The sequence below is a fragment of the Petromyzon marinus genome, chromosome 6 (genome assembly GCF_048934315.1).
Source record: "Petromyzon marinus isolate PM22_M1 ecotype Great Lakes invasive population chromosome 6, UKy_Petmar_22M1.pri1.0, whole genome shotgun sequence".
Lineage (NCBI taxonomy): Eukaryota > Metazoa > Chordata > Hyperoartia > Petromyzontiformes > Petromyzontidae > Petromyzon > Petromyzon marinus.
Window position 1 is genome coordinate 4,077,371 of NC_133672.1, and position 26,322 is coordinate 4,103,692.

General features: G+C 42.2%; 1 protein-coding gene across 2 annotated transcripts; it reads right to left on the reverse strand.

Annotated features, from left to right (window-relative positions):
* Window positions 1-2,355: 2,355 nt before the first annotated feature.
* On the reverse strand, window positions 2,356-25,578 carry CFAP61 (cilia and flagella associated protein 61). Of its 2 annotated transcripts, XM_076064202.1 has the most exons (27): window positions 22,814-25,578; window positions 20,653-20,817; window positions 19,468-19,618; window positions 18,991-19,067; window positions 18,826-18,893; window positions 18,615-18,742; window positions 17,664-17,792; window positions 16,879-17,038; window positions 16,615-16,718; window positions 16,393-16,488; window positions 15,883-16,064; window positions 15,691-15,730; window positions 15,425-15,564; window positions 13,941-14,067; window positions 13,582-13,659; window positions 13,087-13,293; window positions 12,662-12,793; window positions 11,685-11,812; window positions 11,284-11,382; window positions 10,871-11,039; window positions 10,099-10,273; window positions 8,464-8,759; window positions 7,898-8,231; window positions 7,661-7,752; window positions 7,216-7,421; window positions 6,394-6,484; window positions 2,356-3,925 (listed from the first exon to the last, which is right to left on the reverse strand). In XM_076064202.1, exons 2-27 carry the CDS (start codon window positions 20,793-20,795, stop codon window positions 3,725-3,727), a joined length of 3,753 nt encoding a protein of 1,250 aa, XP_075920317.1. In that variant the 5' UTR covers window positions 20,796-20,817; window positions 22,814-25,578; the 3' UTR covers window positions 2,356-3,724. The 2 variants fall into 2 exon arrangements, with proteins under 2 accessions (XP_075920317.1, XP_075920328.1); XM_076064213.1 differs by lacking the exon at window positions 20,653-20,817 and having other exon boundaries at window positions 22,814-25,577.
* Window positions 25,579-26,322: the final 744 nt, after the last annotated feature.

A 26,322-nucleotide genomic window follows, 5' to 3' on the forward strand; every position in this document is an offset into this window, starting at 1 on the left:
GACATAGAATTGTAATGCATGACTTATTGTTAGTAGCTCAGCTGATGGGAGAGTATATTGAGTTTGTTGATAATATTGATGTAGTTTATATTTGAGTTTTTATCAGTTTACCAATATGGTGTTCATTATATAGTGTAGTGTATACCCAGTTACTTTATGTTAATATCTCAGCTTATTGGAGAGTATATTGAGTACATTGATTATATTGATGTATATATTCTTGGTTCTTTCGGTAAAGTCACGTAGAAGGGAAACAATGAAATAATATTTATTTTTTTATTTTTATTATTTTATTGTTTCCCTTCTACGTGACTTTACCGAAAGAACCAAGAATATGAATCCCTGCAGTCACGAAAGCTTTAAATCAAAAATATATTGATGTAGTTTATATTTAGTTCTTTCGCATCGGTTTATTGTATGATAGTTGGGTAGTTGCAGTCTTTAGCGTTAATATAATGCCTCTGTTGATATGTAAACTGACTTTAACATAGCCACTTCAGTGACAAGTTACATGCTAATTCCTTACATTAACATCATGCTAATCTCCCAGTTACATGCTAATTTCTCACCTTAACATTCTGCTAATCTCTTAGTACCTTTCAGTGTAATGTTTAATATAATTTATTTGGTAATATATAGTATTGTAATTGTATAGTGAATATACAGCAGTGTGGTATACAGTAGGGTTGGTAGAATAATATAATACACAGTGTAATATTACAAGTCTAATATTATTATAATCTAAAGTATAGGGTAGTGTATAGTAACACAGTGTATAATTCAATGTTTGGGTCTGTCTATGGCAGTTTATAATAAAAAGATTAGTTGGAGGCATATTATATTTTTTGCGACATAGAAATGTAATGTATATTGACTTATTGTTAGTAGCTCAGCTTAGTGGAGACTATATTGAGTACATTGATTATATTGATGTAGTTTATATTTAGTTATTTCACATCGGTTTATTGTATGATAGTTGGGTAGTTGCAGTTCTTTAGCGTCAATATACTAAATACCTCTGTTGATATGTAAACTCTAACTTTAACATAGCTACTTCCGTGACCAGTTACATGCTAAATCCTCACACTAACATCATGCTAATCTCCCAGTTACATGCTAATTTCTGACTTTAACATCCTGCTAATCTCTCACATTAACACAGTTACATCAATGCTAAATTCTTCTGTTGATATGTAAACTCCTATGTCAAGGCGCTCTGCTCCTCCCACCCAGCTTAAAATACGCTGCCAAGCTTAGCAGTGTTCATTGGAGCGCTGTCTTTCCGACAGTGCTGTTTCTTCACCTGAGGAAGGCTACTTGTGTTGTGGCCGAAACGTGGTGAGAATTTTGTTTTATTATGTTTTATTTTTTATTATTTTATTATTTCCCTTCTACCTGACTTTACCGAAAGAACCAAGAAGATGAATCCCTGCAGTCACGAAAGCTTTAAATCGAAAAATGCCAAGGTGTTGTGTTGTGTTTCGTGTTTATTGGCCCGATGCACGCAGTCAAAGCAGCGCTAAATTTAAAACGCCTCCACTTGTATCCAACGTGAAGGCTTGTAATTCCCGTCTGCCCATGAACGGACGGCCAGCCTCTTAAATTACTTAATATTGGATTTAGACATAAACAGTGAAATTGTATGAACGGTTGTGTTGCAAGGACTGGAAATTGAAAACCACCGATATACAGGATTTTACTCCATTATAGCACATGTATAATCAATTCTGTAACGGACGGAATGGCAGCACAAATGTATTGCCTTTTAATATGCGTATGCATGTGATGGTTTATGCATTGTCAATGTCAGCACCATCAGTTTTTTTTAAGTCACCAAAACAGCAATACTCTCAGAGCACTATTTCCATCAAGCACAGTATGAGTAAAAAAACACAGCTTTTAAAGCAAAAAAAATATAGAATGGGCCTGAGATAATGTCTACCATCACGCAAACTCCAGTCATCCTCGCAGGGGCTTCAGTGGCCATCTGGAACGCTCTTCCAATATTAGGAAGCCACTGGAGCTATGCACTTTCAAATCGAGATTGAAAACTAATGTATTTGTAACTGATGTTTGCGTTTTGTTTGTTGTCTTTCCCCCGCACCTCCGATTAGCACGATTGGCTACGTACGGTGCGAAATAAGTTAAACATCTTTCATACCAAAGAGATGGAGTTGTGAAATCAGCTCAGAACTATATGGATTGGATTGATACATCACGACACCATGCGATGGCGATGGATTGGGGAGGCCTTCTTCCAGCAGTGGATAGACTATGGCCGATGATGACGGACACGTTTTGTCACATAGGCCATGGCATGTCTATCAGTTCAGTAATAATACCGTGACAACAGAATTACATTTCAGGATGTATTTAATAACTGTTCAAATATGGAAATATTTCTGTAAAAGGTCCATTGCTATGATTCTTGAAACATTTGTCAAGAATGTTTTTGTTATTTCAATCCACATGTCAAGGCAACTTTCAGCAGCCACTGTGCAGGTACAATGCTCGTGAAAAAATTACAGAATATTTTTACAAATGTAAAGCGACCAATTTCAATGGACTGTTCTGAGCACAGTCTCAAGTGAAGCAGCGAGCCAAGGCAATTCAAGTCTGTTTTATGTTGATCATTGAGTTTGTACCCATTTACGTGCATAACAACGAGATGTTATTGGTTGCAGGGTTATATTGTGGGCAGAATAAGGCATTCACAGTTGTACTCTACTTGTGCCCCAGAGTATATGCTGCCCGCTTTCACAAGTCTGCACCGGCCAGCGTGGTGAAGTATGCCCCCATGATCTGCGTGGCATGGGAATGACCTCACATCCAGCAGTGGACTCACAAAGGGCTGTACTGTACATGTGCAGTGACACAGCGCCGACTGCTGTCCAGCAGCAGCAACTGCGGTGGACACAGCGCACACGCATATACACGGTGTGTGTGCCGGCAGGGCGGAGGAACTGGGTCAAGGGTCACGGTAGACCTCATAGGGAGGTTCCTGGAACCCTCTGGTAGGTTCGAGAAGGGAGGCGCGGCTAGGGCGGAGCTAAGCCGCGCCAAGTGGAATATAAACAGCGGAAAGCGCGAGTTCCAGGCTGACGGTTCTGGGAGTGGACTCGTCTCGTCGTCGCTGTCGTCGCCTTCGTCGCCGCCGCATTCGCCCGATCATTACACGGCCAAACATTAGTTGGCCGTCTCGGTGCAACGCGGACACGGTCATGTCTGGGCCGGGTTGTACGGCAGCGTAGTCGTGAGAGAGAGGAGGCCGGAGTGGGTGGTGTGAACGAGATAGAGGAATAAAGAGAGAGACGGTGCCTCCTGAAACTACCTCGTCTCCGACTGAGTGTGTGCACTGCACACCACATGCACACACACGCCGCTAAGAAGGAGGACACTACACATGTATAATGACAAAACATGAGGATAACTTTTTTGCTCAGTCATCAACGAAGAAGCTTATTATTTCAAATCATTCAGATATATTTTAAAATTGTGATCCATGTTGGGTATTGGATTACAGAAGGGCTACTATCTATTGTGGTGGCTCTAATAAGCCATCTGATGATCCAACCATACAACTAGTAGATATTTTACAGCGTTTGAGTAATATTCTAAATCAACAATATTTTAAAAACAGGAAAATCCCCATGAAAACAATTGACATAACCACCATTAATTACCAATAAAAAATCACTTAAAATTGTCTTTTGGTAGCAAGGCTCTAGATTATGCCAGGTCGAAAGTACATGGGCAGGTGGTAGTGATTGTATTGCAGATACGAGATGAGTCGGGTCTCCACAGCTTTCTTGTAACCCAGCTTCTTGAACTGCTCATGGAGAGACTGTGGGCCACCGTCGAGCAGGGATAAGTCTCCCTGCACCAGCTGCGTGGCGAGCTCCAGCATCGAGGGCACTGATTCCGCCTGGACAATCAGCAAAGAGCACCAAGTCAGCTTGCGGTGCCAACCAGCGATGCAAGGCCTCTCCTCTTCGTTGAACGAAAGTCGTGCGAATGTGCCACGAAAATGTCATTATTTTTCAAGGTAAACCCAGCGGCTTATGCATGAATGTACCAGGCTCTCTTCTACTCGCGAAACACTCAGGGTTGTTCTGAGGCATCGAATACAAAAGATGTAATAAATGTTCATCATTTATGATTTTCAAAATATAATTTATGCATATATAATCAATACCTTCGTGCAAATTTAAGAAGACAACATGGATTTAAATAGTTTAACACGTAGGCTTTCACGACCAATATTATTGTGGATTTAAATAACTTTGCAGAACAGCTTATTCCATATGCTTAGTTCTTTCGGTAAGAACTAAGAATATGAATTACTGCAGTCACGAAAGCTTTAAATCAAAATTTAGCTTATTCCTTGTTTGTTTTCCCCTTAGTACAATTTCACTTTAAAACAAAACCCTGTCCTGCTCTTGTTAAAACTTTAAACCATTTATTTTATTTTGTATTGATCTAGACCAATGGGTGTTGGGTTAACGTAGAAATACTGGAATGATCTATTGTGTCCTCACCATACTCGTACAATACAACACAACAATCAATACGAAACTTGGCAGTCGTGGTTCAGAAAAGTGCTACTGTTTTAGAAAATCTTCAAGTTTTTTTTTAAATAACTGGTACACATATAAAACCTTGACCCCTATATCCTGACCATATTTACACTATACTTAAGACAACTAATTGGCCAAATATGTAGCCACTCATATTTATGAGCACAATTTAAAATCACTGACAATTTCACAGGTAAAAAAACACATTAAATGCAATATAATGCATTCAATATAGTAATACGACTGTAAAAAACGATACATTATCCTTACACAGTAACTATGTAGGTAAGAACTAATCGCATGCATTTTTGCAGGTAAGAAGAAACAGCATGACATTCAAAATAATTGCATGTTTAAATTAATGTATGTAGACTCCCTTTCGATTTAAAGCTTTCGTGACTGCAATGATTCATCTTCTTTGGTTCTTTCGGTAAAGTCACGTAGAATGAGAATAAAATAATAAATTGATAAAATAAAATAACAATAATATTCTCACGACGTTTCGGCCACAACACAAGCGGCCTTCATCAGGTGAAGGGACGAGACTCCAGCGCTGTCCTACCAGACAGTCTTGTCCCTTCACCTGATGAAGGCCGCTTGTGTTGTGGCCGAAACGTCGTGAGAATATTATTGTGTTATTTTATTTTATCAATTTATTATTTCATTCTCATTCTACGTGACTTTACCGAAAGAACCAAAGAAGATAGACTCCCTTTGTCAATTTACTACTAGATGGGGGGCCTCTCCACACCGTGTGGATTTTGGGAATTATTAACCACATTTCACTACCCTGTGTGGTGCGGGTTGGTAAAGGCAGGGAGAGTAGATACAAAAGCATTGTACAATACAACAATATATAGACAGTATATTGTTGCATTGCCCTCTGCTATCCTCAACTTAGCCCCACAGCAGCCTAAAATACTTGTCTTATGCATTTGTTCACCCCCATCCAAACACTATTCAGGCTCAACCCTAAGCTTACAATTTCATATGTATCAGTTTAACACGTAGGCTTTCGTGACCAATATTATTCATAATAAAGGTTTTTGGGTTAGATCGCGTTATTTATAAATCACTGCACCTGAAATGAGTTAAATGATGACGTCACCCTGCTGCTCTATTTAAGACCGAGAGCAAGTGAGGGCTTTACCATTCTGGCGAATTGCCCGATGATGCTGGATGTAATTACCAGCGAAACGTCGTACAACTCAAACTGTAGATGTTGTGGATTCACTCTTCAACACACCGGTGGGCTAAAGTAGTGAACTAATTGTCTTTTGTCAACGTGACACTTTTTTTGCTGATTGGCCAAGTCGGGTGGTGGAGGGTTACGACATATTTATAAATAACGCGATCTAACCCAAAAACCTTTATTATGAATTTCATATGTATGTAGGTTTAGATTATTTGGCTGCTATACATTTACACGCGATAAGCCGCTTCATTGAGCTGTCATTTGTGGCCAGGTCGCTTATGAAAAACAGCTATATAGCTCAGTGGGCCTTACGTGGTAATAAAAAAAAAGTTTCAAATGGTTTATAGTTTCTGTTTAATTTCTTTCCCACATACGTAGCCAACCGTGCTAATCGAACAGGCACATTCTGGGTTATCCAATCATAGGCAAATGGATATAATTAACACATATGTACTGTAGATCCATACGTAATGTCCAAAACATTTTCACCAAAAGGCTTAAAAAATACGCAATCAGTTGTTTTTACACAGCAATCGGAGACTTTGCGGTAGTTCAAGAATGCAGAAGCTGTGAAGGCAATTTTTTTAATTTGTGAACTGTGTAAAATCTAAAGCAAACAACCTGTGCGGTGGACACCAGCTGCCGAAGTTCCCTCTGAAGGTCTTGAAAGCGGTCATGGAAAATGGCCATGCACCAGGGCTGTCTAAAATAGCTGTGTATAGTAAAAAAAAAACAAAGTGAGAAAAACCCAATGTACAACTTCGACTATACTTGTTGAACATCGTGCTCTAAATTCTTGAATTATTGAGTAGCGTGGCATCAGGTAGCTGGAATTTGAAAAGTGATATATCCATTGTGACAGCACGCACATCTGTGCCCCATTCTGGTAAGCGATTTGTATGTATGTTGAACTTCTTTCGCATCGTATGTAGCCAACCGTGCTAATCTGAAGTGCTGGAGAAGGACAGCACATTTCACACAAAAAACAGTTCTAAAGAAATGAGTTTTCAATCAAGATTTAAAAGTGCAAAGCTGCAGTGGCTTCCTAATATCGGAAGGAAGAGCGTTCCAGACGGCCGCAGAAGCGCATCTGAAAGCGCGTGATGCAGTTACCATCTTTGTTCGATATACCCTATATCACAACCATCATATGCCACCTAGGCCAGAAATCAACGAAAACACTGTTGGCCCACAGCTATGATGGCAAAACAGCAACAACAGTCATTGCCGTGGGAAGGGTAGGGCGGGAGCCCCAGGTGGCCCTCTAATGGGTAGCTGAACATTTGGAAACGAAGGAAGCGGTGGCAGCTGGTGGCTCAAATGTTTGGTCGTGGTCGAACGGTGCCTAGTGCCACAGCAGCAAGGCGGAGGGGGGGGGGGGCCTCTGGCAAGTGTCCCCATGGATGCTCCGTGTGGGTGCCAATTAATGTTTAAGAGGAGTACCTGTACAAGTCTGGGATGAGACCCTCGTCGAAGCGTGACAGCAGTGTGTTGAGTAGTTGCTCGTGTTGGCCATACAAATGGACGTAGTTGCTGATCGGCAGGGGCTTGGCTGACAGGCACGTCAGCGTCTCTACCGTGCCATGACGACCCACGTGAAGCCGGAAGTAATCACCGTCTTCGGGACGGCCCGTTACCAACTCTCGGCCCTGCTAACCAAAGGCACCGCATTCACGCCCAGCGGTTCTGTAGCCATAGAGCATTTACAGTGTCGCTCTTAAAACATACAGAATAATTTGTTTACGTCGCTTTTTAATACATGAGAAAAAACATTTATTTTTACATTTTCACTCGAAAGATAAGTATTTTAAAAACGATATGAAGGCTTTGACTAAAGTGGTTAATGCATTCATCAGCAAATAAAAATAACTGTCCGAACTATACTTGCATAGTCTGGTCGAGCCATCTGAGCCTCCAGTGGAATTACGACACCTGGTTTTACAATATGCAGGTAGTGGTAGCCTCCGGGCAAAATCCCACCTGTGGAAACACAATAAGTAAAAAATTGATGTTTCAGTACCTCTTAATATAATCTATATATATATAAACGTAGAAAAACAAAGTTACTATAATTTTCTTGAACGTATTATGATCTATCATCGCCGTACTGCTTTGGGTAACTTGCCCTGGATATTGGGTGCCGTGAACGTAGGCACCAGGCGATTAAGCGAGTCAGAGAGATCGTCGCTGGAAGGAGGCTCCAGTGTCGGGTCCAACAGGGGCAGCATGCCAGCTGCCAGATGGAAGCCCACCTCCTTCGAGTTGTGTCCGGCATGCGCCGCATGGTCGGCGTAGTAGCGGCGGGCGTACTTGGTGAGCGTGCCAGCGGCACGCACCGCGCCGTCGCTTGTGCAGAAGGAAGCGTCGATCACCAGTCGACCGTCGAACACCAGGCAGGAGTCATTGGCTGCCCGGAAAGCCTCATAGTCCACTCCTTTCCGGTAGAATGCAAAGAATGCCTAAAATTGACAATATACGCTGATCTGAATGCGCAAATAATTTCAATAATTTCACACTGCATTTGCTGAACAATTGCATATTAAAGTGCATTATTAAGACTTCTTTGGGAGTTGACATGTTTAATTAAAAAATATTTGTAAGATTTTTGTCCGCTTTAAAGTGTGCTGCATACCACCAGCATATGGTTTAATTGGGGTGAATTATTAAAATAAGCGATAAAACACAACTCACGCTGCATTCCAGACTGAAAGGTTTGGTGTCAGTCGTGAAGGAGGCAGAAGTGATGAGGTCACTCTGCTGTGCATTCTCATTCCAGTGGGCAAGCAAGCAGGAGGAATGGACCTTCACCCCGGCTTGAAGCAGCGCACCGCGGATTGCCGATTCCACCGCAAAGTTGTTGAAGCAGCAAACTGTGTAGCCGTGAGGAGGCTCAGCCAAATGAATGCGTGAACCAGCTACACCAAGCTTCAGCAGGGTCTGCACTGTCGTGTACGCATCTAGGCTGCTCCCATAAACAATGGCATTGCCTGAACGAGAATAATAATAATAACAATAATGATAATGCACAGATACCCATTCCAGTAAAACCAGGGGTGGAGCCAGGGGGGGGGTGACAGGGGTGACATTCTGCGTATAAGTGTACGACACTCGGTCTGCAACTGCATTGTCAGTGTGTCGCCAACCGATGGCGTCTAGTTCAATAGCCTGACTCTCTAATCATTCTTGAAATTATAATTTGTTGAATGTCACCCCGGCCTGAAATCCTGGCTCCGCCCCTGAGTAAAACAATGTTTAGGTTTTTTTGGTCTTTTCATGAATTTTATCCCATTTGTGATATCAGTGTCAGGGCATGAGATGGAAAAAAATCATTCCGATCTCTCGCACATCCAAATGTATTCATGTCAGAGAGTGGCCACGGAAGTGGATATCACAGAAATACTGGTCCTCACGGTAGAGTACTTTCCCATCCACCATGCCGTAAAGAGTGATGTTGATTGCGTGACAGTCAAAACTATATTTGTAGTTCTTAGAGGTATAAATTAGCCAAATTAAGTGTAGAACTTAATTTATTGCAGTGGTTTATTTCTGCAGTAATCACTGATCAGGCTGAGCCCATCAACACACTTCTATATTTCCAAACCTAGTTTAATCACAGGTGGTTGCCTCGATTCCAATCAGCTAAGTGCAGTGGCAGCTCAGCGCTCCGACCACTTTTCCACCTTGCATCTTCCCAAAATTTAGTTTTCAACTTAAGGTTTCTACAAGAACCATCTGAGTGTGCACGTTAAACTTCTTTCGCAACGTACTAAGCCAACCGTGCTAATCGGAGGTGCGGGGGAAGGATAATCGGAGGGGCCGTGCATGCAGGTGTTATGGAGTGACCCATGCAGCCAGCTATGGCTGCAAAGTTTGGTCGTACATGTTATGTATATCGTTTATTGTAAAATTTCAATCACACTTCCTATGATCACTGTTACATTGCTTTAATAGCTTTATTTTGGTGATTTCAAAAACGTTTTGGTTTAGCCATATTTTGATTAAAAACTTAGCCATATTTGTTTGTTGTAGTGCAGAGTTAGACTGATAACTTTAATCTAAATTGTCTTATGGTTGTTATTGTTTGACTTGCATCCCACTGGGATTTTTTCACACAACATTGATATACGGTGCTTTTTCTGGAAGACTTTGCTGTTTTTTCCTGGATTTGTCTGTTTGTGCGTAGTCACTTTAAGATGTTTCTTGTTCATGTTTTTGTTTGTTGCGGTTGCACCCGATTCAAGAGCCGAATGGCTCACAGGGCTATACCTGATAAATGATGCTGAAACTGAAATGAAACTGAAAAGGTGCTGGGCATGTGTTCCTCACCTTGCCCACCAAGGAAATTGCGTCTCAGCCATTCGAGGGCATGTTGGCAGTCGTCTTGGTCATTGAGGGTGAAGAGATTTGCGGGAACAGGTCCGCTATAGCGGCGATCAGGGCTGTTCGGCACCTCCGCATTAGTCAGGAGTTTGCTCAAGTCAGCTTCCGTTGGACACGGTACCTGGCAGCATGACATTGTTAGGAATGAAACAATAGTAGTCATTGATTCTATTCTGCTCTGTCACAGCACGGACATAACTCCGAAACCTTGCATAAAAAAGACAGTGTTTATTAATAGCCAACTTAAACCAAAAAAACAAGTGAGAAACTAAACAAAACATTCCAACAACGCAACCCTTGTAAATTACGGACAGTCCCCAACTTACGGATGGGTTCCGTTCCTGAGACCCGTTCATAAGTCGGAACACAATAATGTACTGAATATATATGCACATACGGTCAGTGTTATAAAAGTGTTACGGTTCTACAAAAAAGGGAAGCATTGTTAAACTTATAAGAATAAATGTTGTACATATGTACATGTGTCAAACCAAACAGTTTCGCGGTTTGGTTCGCCAGTGCGTGTTCACTTTCGCAAGTCAGATTATTAAAAATCATTATCTTAAGGAAACTTGTCTGTAAGTGCAGATGTTCGTAAGTCGGGCGTTTGTAAGTTGGGGGCTGCCCGTAATATGATCTTATTAAAATTTAATATTGCATATTACAAGTGTATGCTATCACACTTTGAGCTCTATGCTTCCATAAGCTGTCCTCTTACCTCATATTGCTGGCCAGTGCACAGAATCAGGTGGTCATAGGACACATGGCCACCTCCTGTTACCACGACATGCTTTGCTGAGCGGTTGATGGCCGCCACTTTGCCAACCACCACACTTACACGCGAGTGGAGGGACAGCAGGGCAAGGTCGTTTGTGCTGTAACAGTGACTGCAGCAGAGTGCATGAGCATGGAGGAGCAGAAAGGACAGGAATTGGGAAGGGGGGGGGGAAACAGGGACTGTTTTAAATATCAGTGGGTAAGAATAATTTTTTCAACAAATATAAAAATTGCTTTGTTATGGAAAATTCAGTAGTACATTGGAATTATGCACTACTTGCATATGTGCTATGTACGTTGGTTATTTGGAACAGATGATTATATTTATAGAGACCACTGTGTTCTCTGAAATACCTGCTGGCTAGAAATCCTTCTCGTATGGGACAAGGGGGCAGCTCCCCCGGGAGACCGTGTGTAGATATCAAAGTCAGGTTGTTGAAACGCAAGTGTGGGCTGTGAAACACAAAGCCACAATTGATGTTAGCGAGGATTTCATACATTCATTCATGTTTACAAATATACTTGACGTACTATTTAGCACAGATGAAGTTGATACGGCATTAGTTATAGACTGCAGGCCTTAGGAGCCACTTCTAATCCACGTTTTCATAGTGGAAATAAAGAGGCATGGTTAATCTACCCTGAACAATTCTCAGGTGCGCCGAGTAAATCGACTGATTTGTATCGACACTTCTGTGCCCTTCAGCAGAGAATCACTTAGATGTGGTGTCATTTGCTTCTAGAGGTTGGCTTACCAAAAAGCCAAGGTTTCCAGGAAGGAGATTCCGGTATCAGACGCTCCAACCACGACAATGCGAGCGTTCACTGTGACCTTGGGCTCCAGCGTGAGCTTTCTGTTAAAGTGGTTCAGAGCGTACTTGTCCTGCCAGGGTGGAAAGCATCGTTAATAATTGATTTACGCCTGGAAAAAAAATACAACATAAAACCATGACAAAAGATCTCTGAAGAAAACTGAAAGATTATTCAATAAAATGTGCAATAATCACCATGGTTACATCTGCAAGCATTCGTCAAGGAGCTTGCAGTGAAACACAAGTGGGTAAAACACATTCTCGGTTTATCAGAGCGTGCATCAAGGTAAGTCAACATCAACGTTTGAAATCAAATGTAGTGTGGTACATATGTACTGTATGTTTCACTTTTTGCACACCGTACATAGCCAACCGTGCTAATCAGAGGTGCTGGGGAAAGACAACAAACTAAACACAAAAAGCAGCTATGAAGAAATGAGTTTTCAATCTCGATTTAAAAGTGCATAGCTCCAGTGGCTTCTTAATATCGGAAGGAAGAGCGTTCCGGACGGCCGCAGAAGTGCATTTTAATGCACGTGATGCAGTGAGCGGCTTTGTTCGATGGCCAATCTGTCATACATCTGTACTGACCATGAGCACACACAGTGCAGTACATGTGTATGATGTAATTGTTATAATTATTGTATATACGACCTTTTCGCACGTAGTTATTGATTGTTTATCTTGCATACATTCGTTTAGTTCTAAATCACAGCAAAGTGTTTCCTCATGTTTAAAGCGGTGTGCACTTTATGCTTGCACGGTCTGTCATTTTCGATAGATGATCACATATCTGACCTTTTCATGTATCCACCTATACTTCAGTCTCCAGCGAGGCAGATATGCACAGCAGTACAGTACTGTAACTCTGAACGATTTTAGATTGTAATTTTGTACAAAAAAAGTCAACGGTGACTCACCTGCTCCATCAATACCCTTTGAGAGGGGGAATTTTCTCCCAACTCATGCAATGGATACGAGATCTGACTGCGGGGACGAACAGGAACCAGGCAGTGCAGCACTGAGCTCAGTGTGTGATGCTTTTCTGTCCACTGGCAAGGGAGGAGGTTGAATTAGTACCACAACGCTTCATGAATGCCATTTTTTAAACTGACATTCAGAGTAAACTGTAAGCCTTGGGCACCCAAAGTGTGTGGATGCAGTAGGAAGTAACAGACAAGACTGAACAGAACACAGCCCATAAGTGTTTTTTTCTTTCATGCAGCTGGTAAAGTACACAGTCGCCTCCTGCTGGTGAGGACATAAAGGAAATGGCTTCCTTTTAGCATTCGTGTAACATTGGTTGTAAAATGAGCAGTGGATCCCTAGTATCGAAATCACTTACGCTTTTCTTTGAGTACCCGGGGTAGACTGGGTAGTAAAGAGATGTGCAGTGGGATAGCCTCAGGACTTCCTTGAGGAAGTGTTTTGTGTAAAGGTAAGAGGCTGGGTTCAAGACGAAGTGGCAGAGGTGAGCATGCTGATCTCTTCTGTGATGGCTGTAGTAGATGAAGTCTTCAATGTTGTAATGTGATCTGATGTATTCTATATCCTGTGAGATCCACAACCAATTAAACAATATAATATTCTTAAGTTTTGACAGCTCTCATTGTAATTTACAACATTAAAGTTTATTGTAATGTAAAAAAATCAGAACCATACATTGGAAATTTTAAGATAACGTATAAATGGACTTAAAACAAGTTATTACAAGCCAATTGTGTGTAAATATAACCTGTAATGTACAGTTAAATGTGTAAATATAACCTATAATGTACAGTTAAATGTACAATGCCCATTGATGAGAAAATGTAAATTCTTACAATTAATAATTACACACCTCTTCTGCACGGACAACAGCCACACCAACAATTTTCTCCAACATCTCAGCCACATACACGCGGATTTGGGTTCCATTCTGCATGACACAAAAATGTATTACATTCACAATGCAGTGCACCATGCCCAGCAAACCACGGCAGATTCGCTTACTATATCGCCACAATTAATGCAACACTTATCAGCATCACCCACGTGGCAAGCTCAGACTTGTAGAAGCGTTATCCCAAAGGTGTGTTTTTTTCCCCTGGCAAAGGACAGTTGCACTGAGGTGAAGCAAGCAAGTTACGATATCGCTTTGATGCAAAATGAGATAAAAACAGGATTAGGAAGGGAGCTGGATCTGTACGTCAAGCCTACCGGGTCCCGTCGCGCCTGGTTGAACTGGTTAAAGTCTGCCAGTAATAATTTGTGCTGATCCAGTGTCTCCACCAGGCTCTTCACTGCATCACTGTCATTGCTCCGGGCAGCACGCACAACCATTGACCTGCAGGTTGCAACATATTAATGTACAGCTCTTTGTCCATAGACTCCTGGATGAAGGTCCTTTTCATGCCATGTCAGTCATGGGGGTTGTTTGACCATATATCTCACTTCGAAGAGGTTCATTTTTACAGAAGCCCAATACTGTACTCAGGGATCCGTGACATTATGTATGTTCAACTTCTTTCGCACCGTACGTAGACAACCGTGCTAATCAGAGGTGCGGATCAGAGGTGTGACAGTGAGCTGCAAGCATATAGGTACAGATGGGAGCACGTGACAGGGCACGGGCAGGTTTTAAAACACCTCGGTTAAGCATCGCCATGTCTCATTTAATATACTGGCTCTTCATATCAATGTGATTTTCATAAGGTGTGGTGTAAATTTTTATTTAAAGCTTTCGTGACTGCAGTGATTCATATTCTTAGCTCTTTCGGTGAAGTCACGTTGAAGGGAAACAATAAAATAATAAAAATTATATATAAAACAATAAAAATTCTCACGTTTCGACCATAACGCAAACGGTCATCATCAAGTGTGAAAAACCAACGGCAAGAAACATTTGAAGGAAGTGGCGGTTCGCATTTATGTATTTATTTTCAAACGGTGTTTTTATTTGTTTATAAAATCCGTTAGTACCACGGGCAGCGATTTGACAGTTTGTTTAGAAGGACGAGTCCATCTATGTTCTGAAAAGAGGAGGGGGGAGACGAAAAATTAATGTATGCTGTCTGAAAGCCACCGTAAGCGTGAACAATCAATTAAGACCTGAAATGGTTTATCAAATCCTTCCAATGATTGCTAAGCCAGAATCCATCTTCTCGGTTGAAATTGTCTCTGTGCTTGTATATGTGGATGGCCTCATGAAGACAATTTCAACCGAGAAGATGGATTCTGGCTTAGCAATCATTGGAAGGATTTGATAAACCATTTCAGGTCTTAATTGATTGTTCACGCTTACGGTGGCTTTCAGACAGCATACATTAATTTTTCGTCTCCCCCCTCCTCTTTTCAGAACATAGATGGACTCGTCCTTCTAAACAAACTGTCAAATCGCTGCCCGTGGTGCTAACGGATTTTATAAATAAATACACCTCTTGAAAATAAATAAATGAAAACCGCTACTTCCTTCAAATGTTTCTTGCCGTTGGTTTTTCACACCTCATGATGACCGTTTGCGTTATGGTCGAAACGTCGTGAGAATTTTTATTGTTTAATATATATATATTTTTTTATTATTGTATTGTTTCCCTTCAACGTGACTTCACCGAAAGCGCTAAGAATAAGGTGTGGTGTGTTTGATAGCAATGGTGAAAACACGATGATGGCACCAAGTCCAGAGATTAATGAAGAGGACCCACTTGTGCAGGGCTGATCGATGGACAACGTAGAGCTCCTGTGAAAAGCCACTGACGGAGCGAGGAGTGACGCGCATCAAGCTGTGCAGCAAAGGAAACTCTGGCAGCAGGTGGGGTACGGTCATGATGCAGTAGTCCTTGACCTAAAGGACACGCACAAGATACAATGGCCTTACCAGCTTGTTCGTGTGGCCTTATTTGTGAATAAGGTGCGTTAATGCCCTCTGCCGGCTGTACTCATGTACTGTACTTGTTGAACTGTCACATACCGGAAAGATATTAAACACATAGGGCAGAAAATCTTGGGACCTGAAATGATCAAAACAAAAATGTAATCAGTCGAGTGCAAAGTAAGCTTTGTGGACATTATTTGAATATTATACACTCACATAAAATGTGTGATTGACCAGTACGGATGATGCGTACAAAATAATGCGTGAACAAATCTGCGTGTAACTTACCTCATTTCATACTTCTCATCAATGCAAAAAAGTTGGATGCAAAATGCATTACTAGCACCCATGTAGACTGGCCTGAAACCCGGAGCCTCAGACACAATCACATCTGCTTTGGACGGTGGCTGCAGGATCGTAGTCTTGCTGCCAATGTCCACCGAAGACTCCACTTGCTGAGACCGAGTGCCCTACGTAATGTTGTACAGTATACATTAAAAACAATTTAATGGTATAATTGCGTAATATTTTACGTATTATGCATGAGTCTAAATGTGTACAGAATGATAGTGTGAGACACCCCCTTAGTCTATTTTATTTGCCTAATTTGTATTTGTATTTAAATCACTTAGCCTGTAGACCTTTCTCCGGCTTTTTTCTGCTGAATACAGGCAAAGTAATATAAATTAAAATTGGACAACTGCAAACGGCCAGGGGGTATCTGACAGCGCCCATAATCATTATAGTTTAACCTCTGAAATAACAGCCTACAGAAAAATGTTTATCTCTTTCACTCACGGTATTGTCAGAGCTGCTATCAGCCTCCCCTTCACTCGCCAAAGACCCGCCTGACTCAACCGCCTGAGAGTTTCCTTGATTCTCCTTGTCTCTAACCTGTGCACAATGCATGTACAATGGTAGTTACACCATAAATATATATGCGTTTTAAAAACTCATGGCAACATTTTTTCTCCCACAGCTCGTAGAAGTGCTCATGATTTTAATTTTAAAATTTGTTACCTCCGGTGGCTGGGATATCTGAGGCTGCTGAGACGGCAGGGAAAAGTGTGAAGTTACAGAGTCAGGCCTGAGATCTGTCTCGGTTCTTTCGAGTTGTTCAGCATCTGTACAGTTAAAGTTAGCACGGACATAGAACAGGCATCTATATCACGGTCAAACATGTATTACTCAAAACAAAGTTTGACTAACATTGAAGATAAATACATGATGCAGATATTCACAACTGTAATCTAAAATAATAATCAGTACATTGTTGCTATGTACCTGATTCATACTGCTTGCTTGTTTCTGAATTTGGCTCTGTTATATCATCTGGGTGAGCTTTGCAGAGTCCATGGAATGGGATCAGCTCAAAGCAGTCATTTAGAAGTGCGATGTTCACTTCACTGTGTACACTCATGAAGCCAACTCCAACGCCATCCACCTGCCGAACGCAGGAAAAATGTCACAAGCAAATTTTGAAATTATTACCCTTGAAATTACTATTTGTTTTTTTACAATCATTTACTTTAACGAATAGATATTCTTGCTTTCCATATTACAGTAATGCTATACCTTGCTTATATTTAACAAAGGTCATAAACATAGTGAGCATATTCCACCATCCAAAAAATATTACTTCCAAAGTTCTGATTACTTCATGTGAGACAAAAAGTACCAGATTATATACGTCACATTATTTAAATGTGCCCAAACAAAGTTGCAGGCTTGAATATAATTTAATCCCATTATCAAACCGCTTTTGGATGCAGGTCTCCCCACATTGTGTTAGACGTCAGATTTGTTTAACCATACTTCACCACGCTGGTCAGTGCAGGTTGAAGTGGGAGTTGGGGAGGGGGCGGGAGGGGGGAAGGACCGATTCAACCTATCACTTGTCACTTCTGTTATGTGGCTGGGAATCGAACTGGGGTCTCTAGGTTCATAGTGCATAGTGTTAACCAGTGCACCACCACTTCCCCTCTACCAACAAAAATCAGCAATTTAATGGCAGAGTGAACCACACAATGGCCACATGGTGAAGTAAAATGATGCGTATATAGAGGTACCTCAGCTACGGCTGTGTGACTGTTTTGATCCTGTGCCTCAATGAGCTCAACCAAGAAGAACTCCCCATATGTGTTACGCAGTTGCTGGTTCTGCTTGCTGAATATGGGAAGGAGGTCATCGTGGTCTTCCTCCCTGCACACATCGTCCAAAAAAACAGTTAATCTGCGATTGCATATAAAGTTTCTTCAAAGAAAGGAGAAGGATTATACGATTGTGTGAAATTGTATTTATACTACTAATCAGAGGTGCAGGGAAGGACAACAAAGGAAAGATAAAAAGCAATTAAATTTTGATTTAAAGCTTTCGTGACTGCAGTAATTAATATTCTTAGTTCTTTCGGTAAAGTGACGTTGAAGGGAAACAATAAAATATATATAAAACAATAACGTTTGTGTTCATCAGGTGATGACGACCGTTTGTGTTGTGGTCGAAACGTCGTGAGAATTTTTATTGTTTTATATATGTTTTATTATTTTATTGTTTCCCTTCAACGTGACTTTACCGAAAGAACTAAGAATATAAAAAGCAGTTATCAAGAAATGTTATCAATCTAGATACTGATGGTATATTTTGTTAATTATCTGGCAATAGTATTTGTACATTGTTTGCATTTGTCGGTTCATCCAAATAGATGAGAACGTGGTCTTAAAAAGTAAAACCAATCTATTTGAAGCCCCACTTTTTATCTACTGCTCTTACATTGGAATGGACGTATTCAAGTTAATGACCACGATAGTGTAAAAGGTTACAGAGTGTTTTTAACACGAAGGCTTTCATAACTGATGTTATGAGTTTTGGATAAGATCACATGAGTGCAATGCCATGTCAAACACCCTCCTTCTCTGCAGTGTATTTGTATATATACATTTTGATACCATATCTTGTACTTGCATAATTGACGTATGATGCAATTACTTATTATTTTTCCTATCCTAATTAAGGGGTGCTACCTGCCTTGCCTGCCGAATGTGGAGGATGGGAAAGTGATTGTGGCGGTGGCACACATAAAGCGACCCTCCAGGGTCCGACACATGTCCATGCATCTTCATTTTGGTGAATATGTTCTCCAGTACAGCACCTAAAGGAAAACACAAATATTCTGAGCTAAGAACGCACTTAAATAGCAAATATAGGAGCTGCATGTACAAACTGATTACCCACCTGGTGATGCATTCTTCTTTAGAAGTAAAAACACAAAGTGGAGATCTGGCACAGCATTGAACACCGTTCTGCGTGAAACATGAAAGTGATAAATCAACAATATAACTTCATAAATATTAATCAATTATTGATCTTGTCCATAAATGTTTGATTGTGAGTTGGTACCTGATGATTTGTTTTGCACAGTCAGTTTCCACACCAGACTTGGCCACAAAATAATGCATGAAGAGTGTATTCAAAGGCTGTAAACACACGAAAATGTATTTATTAATTACCAACATCAATAGCAAAAATATACAGTGCATACATATTCCAAAACTATTAATCCAGGAGTGGATTGTTCAATGCAAAAGATTTATATTTAATATATATGTGAATACAAAAATATATAATGTGTATTTAACCACTGGTAAATTAATCATATTTACAGCTACCAATTTAGGGTCACTCCACTCATATGCAAACAATGCATGGTTGGAAAATCACAATCAGAATCTTTATGTATACTGGAGGAATCCGATGAGCTACAAAGCTCTTTTTCACAGATGTTCAGTAGCAGCGGGCCAAAAAGCAACAACAAACAAAAAAACACGATAGGAGTGAAAAGTATGGGAAAGGTGAGCGAATCGCTAATATACGTACAGTGCACTTGCCGCTGTCAAAGTGTTTGCACATCCACGACGGCCACTCTGCTTGATCCACACACGCCGTGTTGGGGTAATCCAGAAAGGCGGCGTGTGCAATTATTTCATTCGTATCATTGCACAAGGTCACTGCAAGGTTTGCCTTCTCGCTGTTAATATATATGTGAATACAAGAATATATTAAGTCAGACCTAATTATTTTTAAATTGGCAAAAAAACACGTAGAAAGAGGACGTTGAAGCAATACAAGTTAGACATTATATTGTAGGTAACCCTTGGAAAAAAAATGTCCATTGTGTTGTAGAGATTAACTTGATCTCAACTTTAATGATATGTCACTTATTGCTTATGCTTATCCAACTGAAATTGTTATTTATGTAAATATGATCAAATGTAATTAATAGTTAAAATAGATAGGCAAGGAAATATTTGCAAGATTTAGTTATGTTGGCTGTTGGAATGTGGCATTACAATTGTAAGCACATCTAAAATTACAAGGGCTTGCCCATAACTCAGTCTGGTGGCAGCTGGATAAAAATGGTACTTACATAGGGAGTACATCGCTATTTATTACTAGGCAAGTGCATCTTAAAAGTCTGTTTAATAATAGAGACATAGGCCACAAACGAAATAGACATAAAAAAGGTTAAAACAACTGTATCTATGGTAATACATGTAAGCAAATCAGAGAAAGAACAAAAACTCTTTACAAACATTCGTCTGAAATATAAGCATTGCTATCCCTAGCATTTCAGAAACCATAAAACCAACAGAACATTCATATGCCAGTTATTTAACTCGGCAAACATCTTTCGCATCGCCTGATGAGGATGGTTGTAATTACCGGCGAAACATCGTACTCGAAGTGTAAATGTTGTGGGTTCACTCTCCAAAACACAACCGGTGTGTTGAAATAGCAACAAATTGGCATGTTTTGTTTACGTGACAAACCTTACTAACTGGCTGTGTTGGGTGGTGGCGGGTTTAACAACACGTTTATATTTACGCGATCTGATCTGATAAAGGAAAACACTCTATTTGGGATCTCGCGCATCGTTTTTGCTGGCATCAAAACAAGCCATGGGGTTTGCTGCAAGTGCATTTTGCGTCGCCTTCTGCCCATTTCGCCGGAGGGAGAGGAGGAGGCGTTGTGTTGAGCCGGTGGCGGCTTCAAGGGACGCACATTAAGCTGACGGGGATGACACGGCCAAACAGCTGCTCGGTGGCTGGTGAGACGAGCGCCTCCAGGTGGTGCACATCCGATGATTCTGTGCGGCGGGCACACACCCCCTCCATTGCGCCACCCGCAATCATGCCGGCCTCCATCCCAGACTCCCCCCCCCTCCTCCTTCACACACAAAGACAAAGATCCCCCTGCATTACCTTTAACAAATTATTGGGGCAAGTGCTGTTGGTGAGCACCTAAGAAGGCCGGCACGGCACGCGAGGGGGTGGGTGGCCAGCACCACCCACGGCCGTCTTTTTCTCCCCAGTGACGAGCTCTACACACCCCACCAGATATTAATTTAAGGCTGAGTCGACCTCGGGGAGGCCCAGGACCGTTCCAGATAATCGTCACCGGTGGTGGCCGTGTGCGGGAATCGAACTCGGGTCGCCGGGTTCGTATCGCAGCGCGCTAACCACTACGCGCACACGCTGACACAATCAATAGTACTACTTCTCATTTCTCATTACCAACGTAACCCCACCGTTTCAGTCACGCGAACGTTGTGAATAATACTTTTATAAAACTAATTTTGGCAATTACAATATTGTACGTGGCAATATATTCAGGCACTAAGTGCATATGTTGAGAGGTCTGTTAGGAGAGTGTGTGGTAAGACTACGGTGGCAGTCTGTACTTCTTATTACAAGGTCCATCGTTTGGTTTGCACGGCCACAATCGCACTACTCTGGCTTATCTTTAATTATTAAAGAAGGAGATGTTGTGCATCGGCCTGTTGATGTCCTGATACGGTTGATGGTTTCACCGGTATCTTGGAGGAGTGGTAAAGCCAGGGAGGTGCGATGTTTGGGTCGCGAATGAGGTGTTTATTTTGGACGTCTGTGTTGTTCCACTCTTGTCCGGATCTGGGCTAGATTCTAGGATGGTGACAGCAGCGCGATCCCAGGTTGGATCGCGACTTGAGCCAGCGGCGATGTGACATTGTTGAGGTCTTGGTTTGACAATGGTAAGCAAACACACCGATAATTCTAGGACCTTTTTTCCAGTATCAAAGTATGGTTGATGGCTCCACCAGTGCGATATAGCTACTCACCCCCGAGCTATACATGCTCAGATACGTGCATTGTCTTTGTACTGTTCGCCTTTTGGCGTTCTCTGATCTGACACTGGCGACACTCGGCCATAAAGACCCCGTCTCTGCTGTTGACCAATCAGTTTCTTAGACAATGCGTATATTATCAGAGCATGTTTGTTTGCATATTCACCACAAATACGTGTGGTTAATTGCAGAGTTGAAAAAAAGGTATCTATTTCGTGTTTGAACATCGTAACACCTGCTGTTTTATTTCTCGAAAGGGTAAAACCTATTCTTATTTTTCATACACCATTATTCCTCAAGCAAGTTTCAATGAATGAGTATTAACCGCAATGTCATACACACATCAAGAGCAATGCTGACAAAGAACATGCTATGGTTGGAGTTACACTGAGATGCAGGCAGAGAAACGCACGCATGAGGCGACAAATGTAAACTGGATACGTCGGATTGTTACAGAAAGTAGCGGGTTTGTGGAGGACTCGTCCTTCGCAGAGTTGATGTGCGGAGGAAAAGACTCATACCTGTCGACCCCTCATCAGTGCCCTACCTTATTACAGACCAATTCAGACCTTAATGGTCACCCAGTGCCCTTATAAACCTCAAAGTTCATCCTACAAAGTCCCATCACAAGGGAGAAACGCAAACAATTAGGTAAAAAAAACTCAATTTCCCCGTACACGAATACGGGCAAACCGTATGGGTTTGACAGGTATGAAGACTGGTGGTGGAATTCCAGCACCTAGTCTGGCACAATCGCCGTGGTCACGTCCCCGCCACTTCGTGGCAGAATCAGAATTTAGACTGGAGGAATCCGATGAGCTATAAAGCTCTTTTTCGCACATGTCCAGCAGGGGCGTGTAAGAACGTTTCGACGTTTGTAGCAGTGGATAAAACATGACTACAGAGCATTCACTTAACACGTTACTCTCAATGCAATCTTTAGTAATTCGACCAGTAATACGACGACAGTATACGTTGCCACATTTGATCACCGCTATTCAATGCGGCGTTACACATTTCCACATTCGCATTTAAGAAGGGGATTTAAATCCAACTCACTCGGCAATGGACGCCGTCGCCTGTTTACGTTTCCACGGCAACGCGACCCTCCACCCCCTCCCTCCCTAGGTCACGTGATTACCTAAGTACGGAACGCGTTTGCAGTCAAACTTTTTTAAAAACGCCAAACGCGCACCTGCCTACGTGTCCATGGCAACGGAGTTATCAAAGACGAACAAAGAAGGCATCCTCCGTGTAGCCTGTAACAGAGTGTCGGGGGCAGGTTGCTGTTAGCGAGTTGCACCTATGAAGGGCGGCAACGGCACACGACGGGGTTTGGTGGCTAACACCACGCCCGGCCGCCTTTGTCTCCCCCCAGTGGCGATGTTTACAGCACACCGCACCAAGTACTCGTTTGAGGCCGAGTAGATCTAGGGGAAGGCCCGGGACCGGTTTGGATAATCGTTACCGGTTTGTTGGTGGCCGTGAGCGGGAATCGAACCCGGATCGCCGGGTTCGTAGCGCTAACCGCTGCACCACCGCTCCCCATTTGCCATACCTCAGACGCGGCGCCATCGATTGGCTCGGCCTGGTATCACGTGACGACGGAGACGGTTTTTGATTGGTCCAAAGTCGAAAAGAGCCACGTGACACCGCTAGCGGCGTTGCCGTGGCGACGGTTCCTGAAGCGTTAACGGCGTGGTTTTAATTTAACCCCCCAGTCGTACAAACCTTACACGAGTGGGTTTTTTTATATTATAAATATCTTGTAGTAATATGTTTTTACCCTTTTATCTGGCACCAAAACTGGCACCTTCATACAAGGGATAATGTTTGCAATAACCACAACACACTCTTTGGTTCTATTCGGTAAAGTCACGTAGGTAAAAAATAAAACAACAAAAATCACGACGTTTCGGCCACAACACAAGCGGCCTTCATCAGGTGAAGGGACCAGACTGTCTCGAGGACAGCGCTGGAGTGAAACACAGCCAAGCTCAGACCGCGACCTTTAAGCTGTGTGAGAGTAATTAAGGTGCCTTGACACAGCGACTGGGGCAACCACAACACAAGCAGTCAAAATGCAAACAAAAATAGACAACTCTGATAATAATATTGGCACTGTCCTTGAACTTGATTGGTCCACACCAGAGACGGCTTTTCTTCGAGCCTATATTTACGTGGTGGGCAGCAGAGGGCAGTGCAGCAAAAACCCCATCGTGCAGAATGCTTCCCGCATTTCACCAGGCGTCATGGTGAAGTATGGGTGAAATAACGCCCACAACCAGCACGGCGTGAGGGCAAAGCCTCTCTCATCCAGCAGTGGATTGCCCCAGCCGCTGTGTGCATGCTGTTGTTACATGTCCGATGCTCCGCGGTCACGTATATTGTGCCTTAGGATCTACAGGAGCGTGCGTGTATCGTTAATTAGTGATTGATTTACTTCTAGAAAAAAAAAAACATTACAACAAAAAAAACCTGGGAAAAAAAAAACATCGCTGAAAAAAACCGTAAAGATTATTCAATAAAATGTGCAATAATCACCATGGTTACATCTGCAAGCATTCGTCAAGGAGCTTGCAGTGAAACAAGTGGGTAAAATGCATTCTTAGTTCATCATGGCGTGCATCAAGTTAAGTAGACATCAACGTTTGAAACAAAATGTAGTGTATAGTGTAGTACATGTGTATGTTTAACTTCTTTCGCGCCGTACGTGGCCAACTGTGCTCATCGGACGCCCGAGTGTCTGGATGGGGACGCGCTTTTTTTTGTAACGTGGCGCTTGTGTCCGAGTGACAATTCTCAGACGCTTGAGGCTCATTGTAAGTAAATAGGTACCCGATGTGCGTGTCCGTGGCAGAAAAACACGGGCTTGAAGAGCTCGTTAATGGAACAAACAAAAATACTTGAAAATCACGTCGAGCGCACCAACAACCACAGCAGTAGCATTTACGTTGTCAACAGAATGGCGGGGAAGCAGTCGCAAGTGGCTTTTAAGGGCATCTTGAACATTACAGTTTAAATCTCTACTTTGGCAGACAACCACACAACCTATACACGTGTCCACAAGAGCGGTGGTATTTTTTTTTAAGTTGTTGGTGTAGTTAACCAATGTGCACCGTGGCTTGTGGCTTTTACCCTACAGTGTTGTTCCGTTTCGTTATAAAAAAAAACCCAACAGCACAGTTCCTGCACCGAGATTAGAGGTTATTCCTATGAGTTTGTCAGGACCCTTCCGTTGCTACCGTGTACACACGTGGCCGTGAGTTTGAAGTTGAAGATGTGCGTCGCACGGGGCTGTTGTTCCCCCGGAGTATAGGTTGAACAAAATCGTGTTTTGGATGTTATATTGCTGATGTATTCAGAAGCATTTTGGTTGTTGTAATGACCGAAAAATTACCCCAAGCCAATATGTAGTCTAACGGCTATTTTAAAATAAACAAAGGTCTCCGATTGGTAGAAAGTTGGCCTCCATGGGTCATTGGTCGGGAGGCAGACTTTTAAAGGGTTTGGAGGAATAAGGTTTGAACGAGATCGATTGGAAAACAGAGAGAGTAACCATTAGAGAGGAAAGGACAGGGATTGGCAAGGGGAAAAACAAGGACGAAGATTCGAGAAAGGGGGCTGAGGAATATAAAAGGGGAGAGCACGAGGAGTGGGGACGTTCGGAGGAAATTACAAGCTGGAAGACAAGCACTAAGCCTAAGGGTCCCTTATTGTGGCTGTCCAAATAAAAAAAAAGTGTCTCTTACTAACTTCGTCGTCACAGTCGTTACATTTTGATTTAAAGCTTTCGTGACTGCAGTAATTCATATTCTTAGCTATTTCGGTAAAGTCACGTTGAAGGGAAACAATAAAATAATAAAATATATATTTTATTGTTTCCTTTCAACGTGACTTTACCGAAAGAGCTAAGAATATAGTCGTTACATTGTGAAGCCACTCCCACCACTACCCAAAGCAGCCCAAACCTCCGGGTCCTCGTGAAGGGGTGGGGCGGGGCCTAATCATAAAGAGGCGGGGATTAAAATGGAAAAGGCGGGGCCTAAAAGGGAAAGGCACCTGGTAGCCTCGTCAAGGAGGGAAGGTTGGGGCCTGATCAGAGTGGAGTTGGGGTCTTAGAAGTAAGAGGCGAATACTAAAGATGAAGAGCGGTGGGGGCCTCAAGAGATTGAACGTCCTTGTTGAGTTACGGTGATTGAAGTTTAGAATTATACTGCAGCAGGCAATATACATTTAGAGCTGCAGATGCAGCCACAGGCTAACTAGTTGTGGTTCAATGCTCAAACCTGCTCTGGTCGGTACTTGAGAGTTATCTTTATTTGTGGGCCTGAAACAGTGCTGGAAATTGCACATTTCCATGGTGGGGATTACTCTATATGCATCATTGCACAATAGGATGACCACAGAGCAACAAAGGCCGTTCTCTCTAAGTTCACATTCAATATGTTCTCAACTGCCCCCTTAGTCTGGACCTCCCTCCAGCCATCTGTGCTACTGACTTCCTGTTCATGTCCAGACTCGAGACCTTTTACCCTTTGCCCATCTCTACTTCCTTTCCCCAAGGT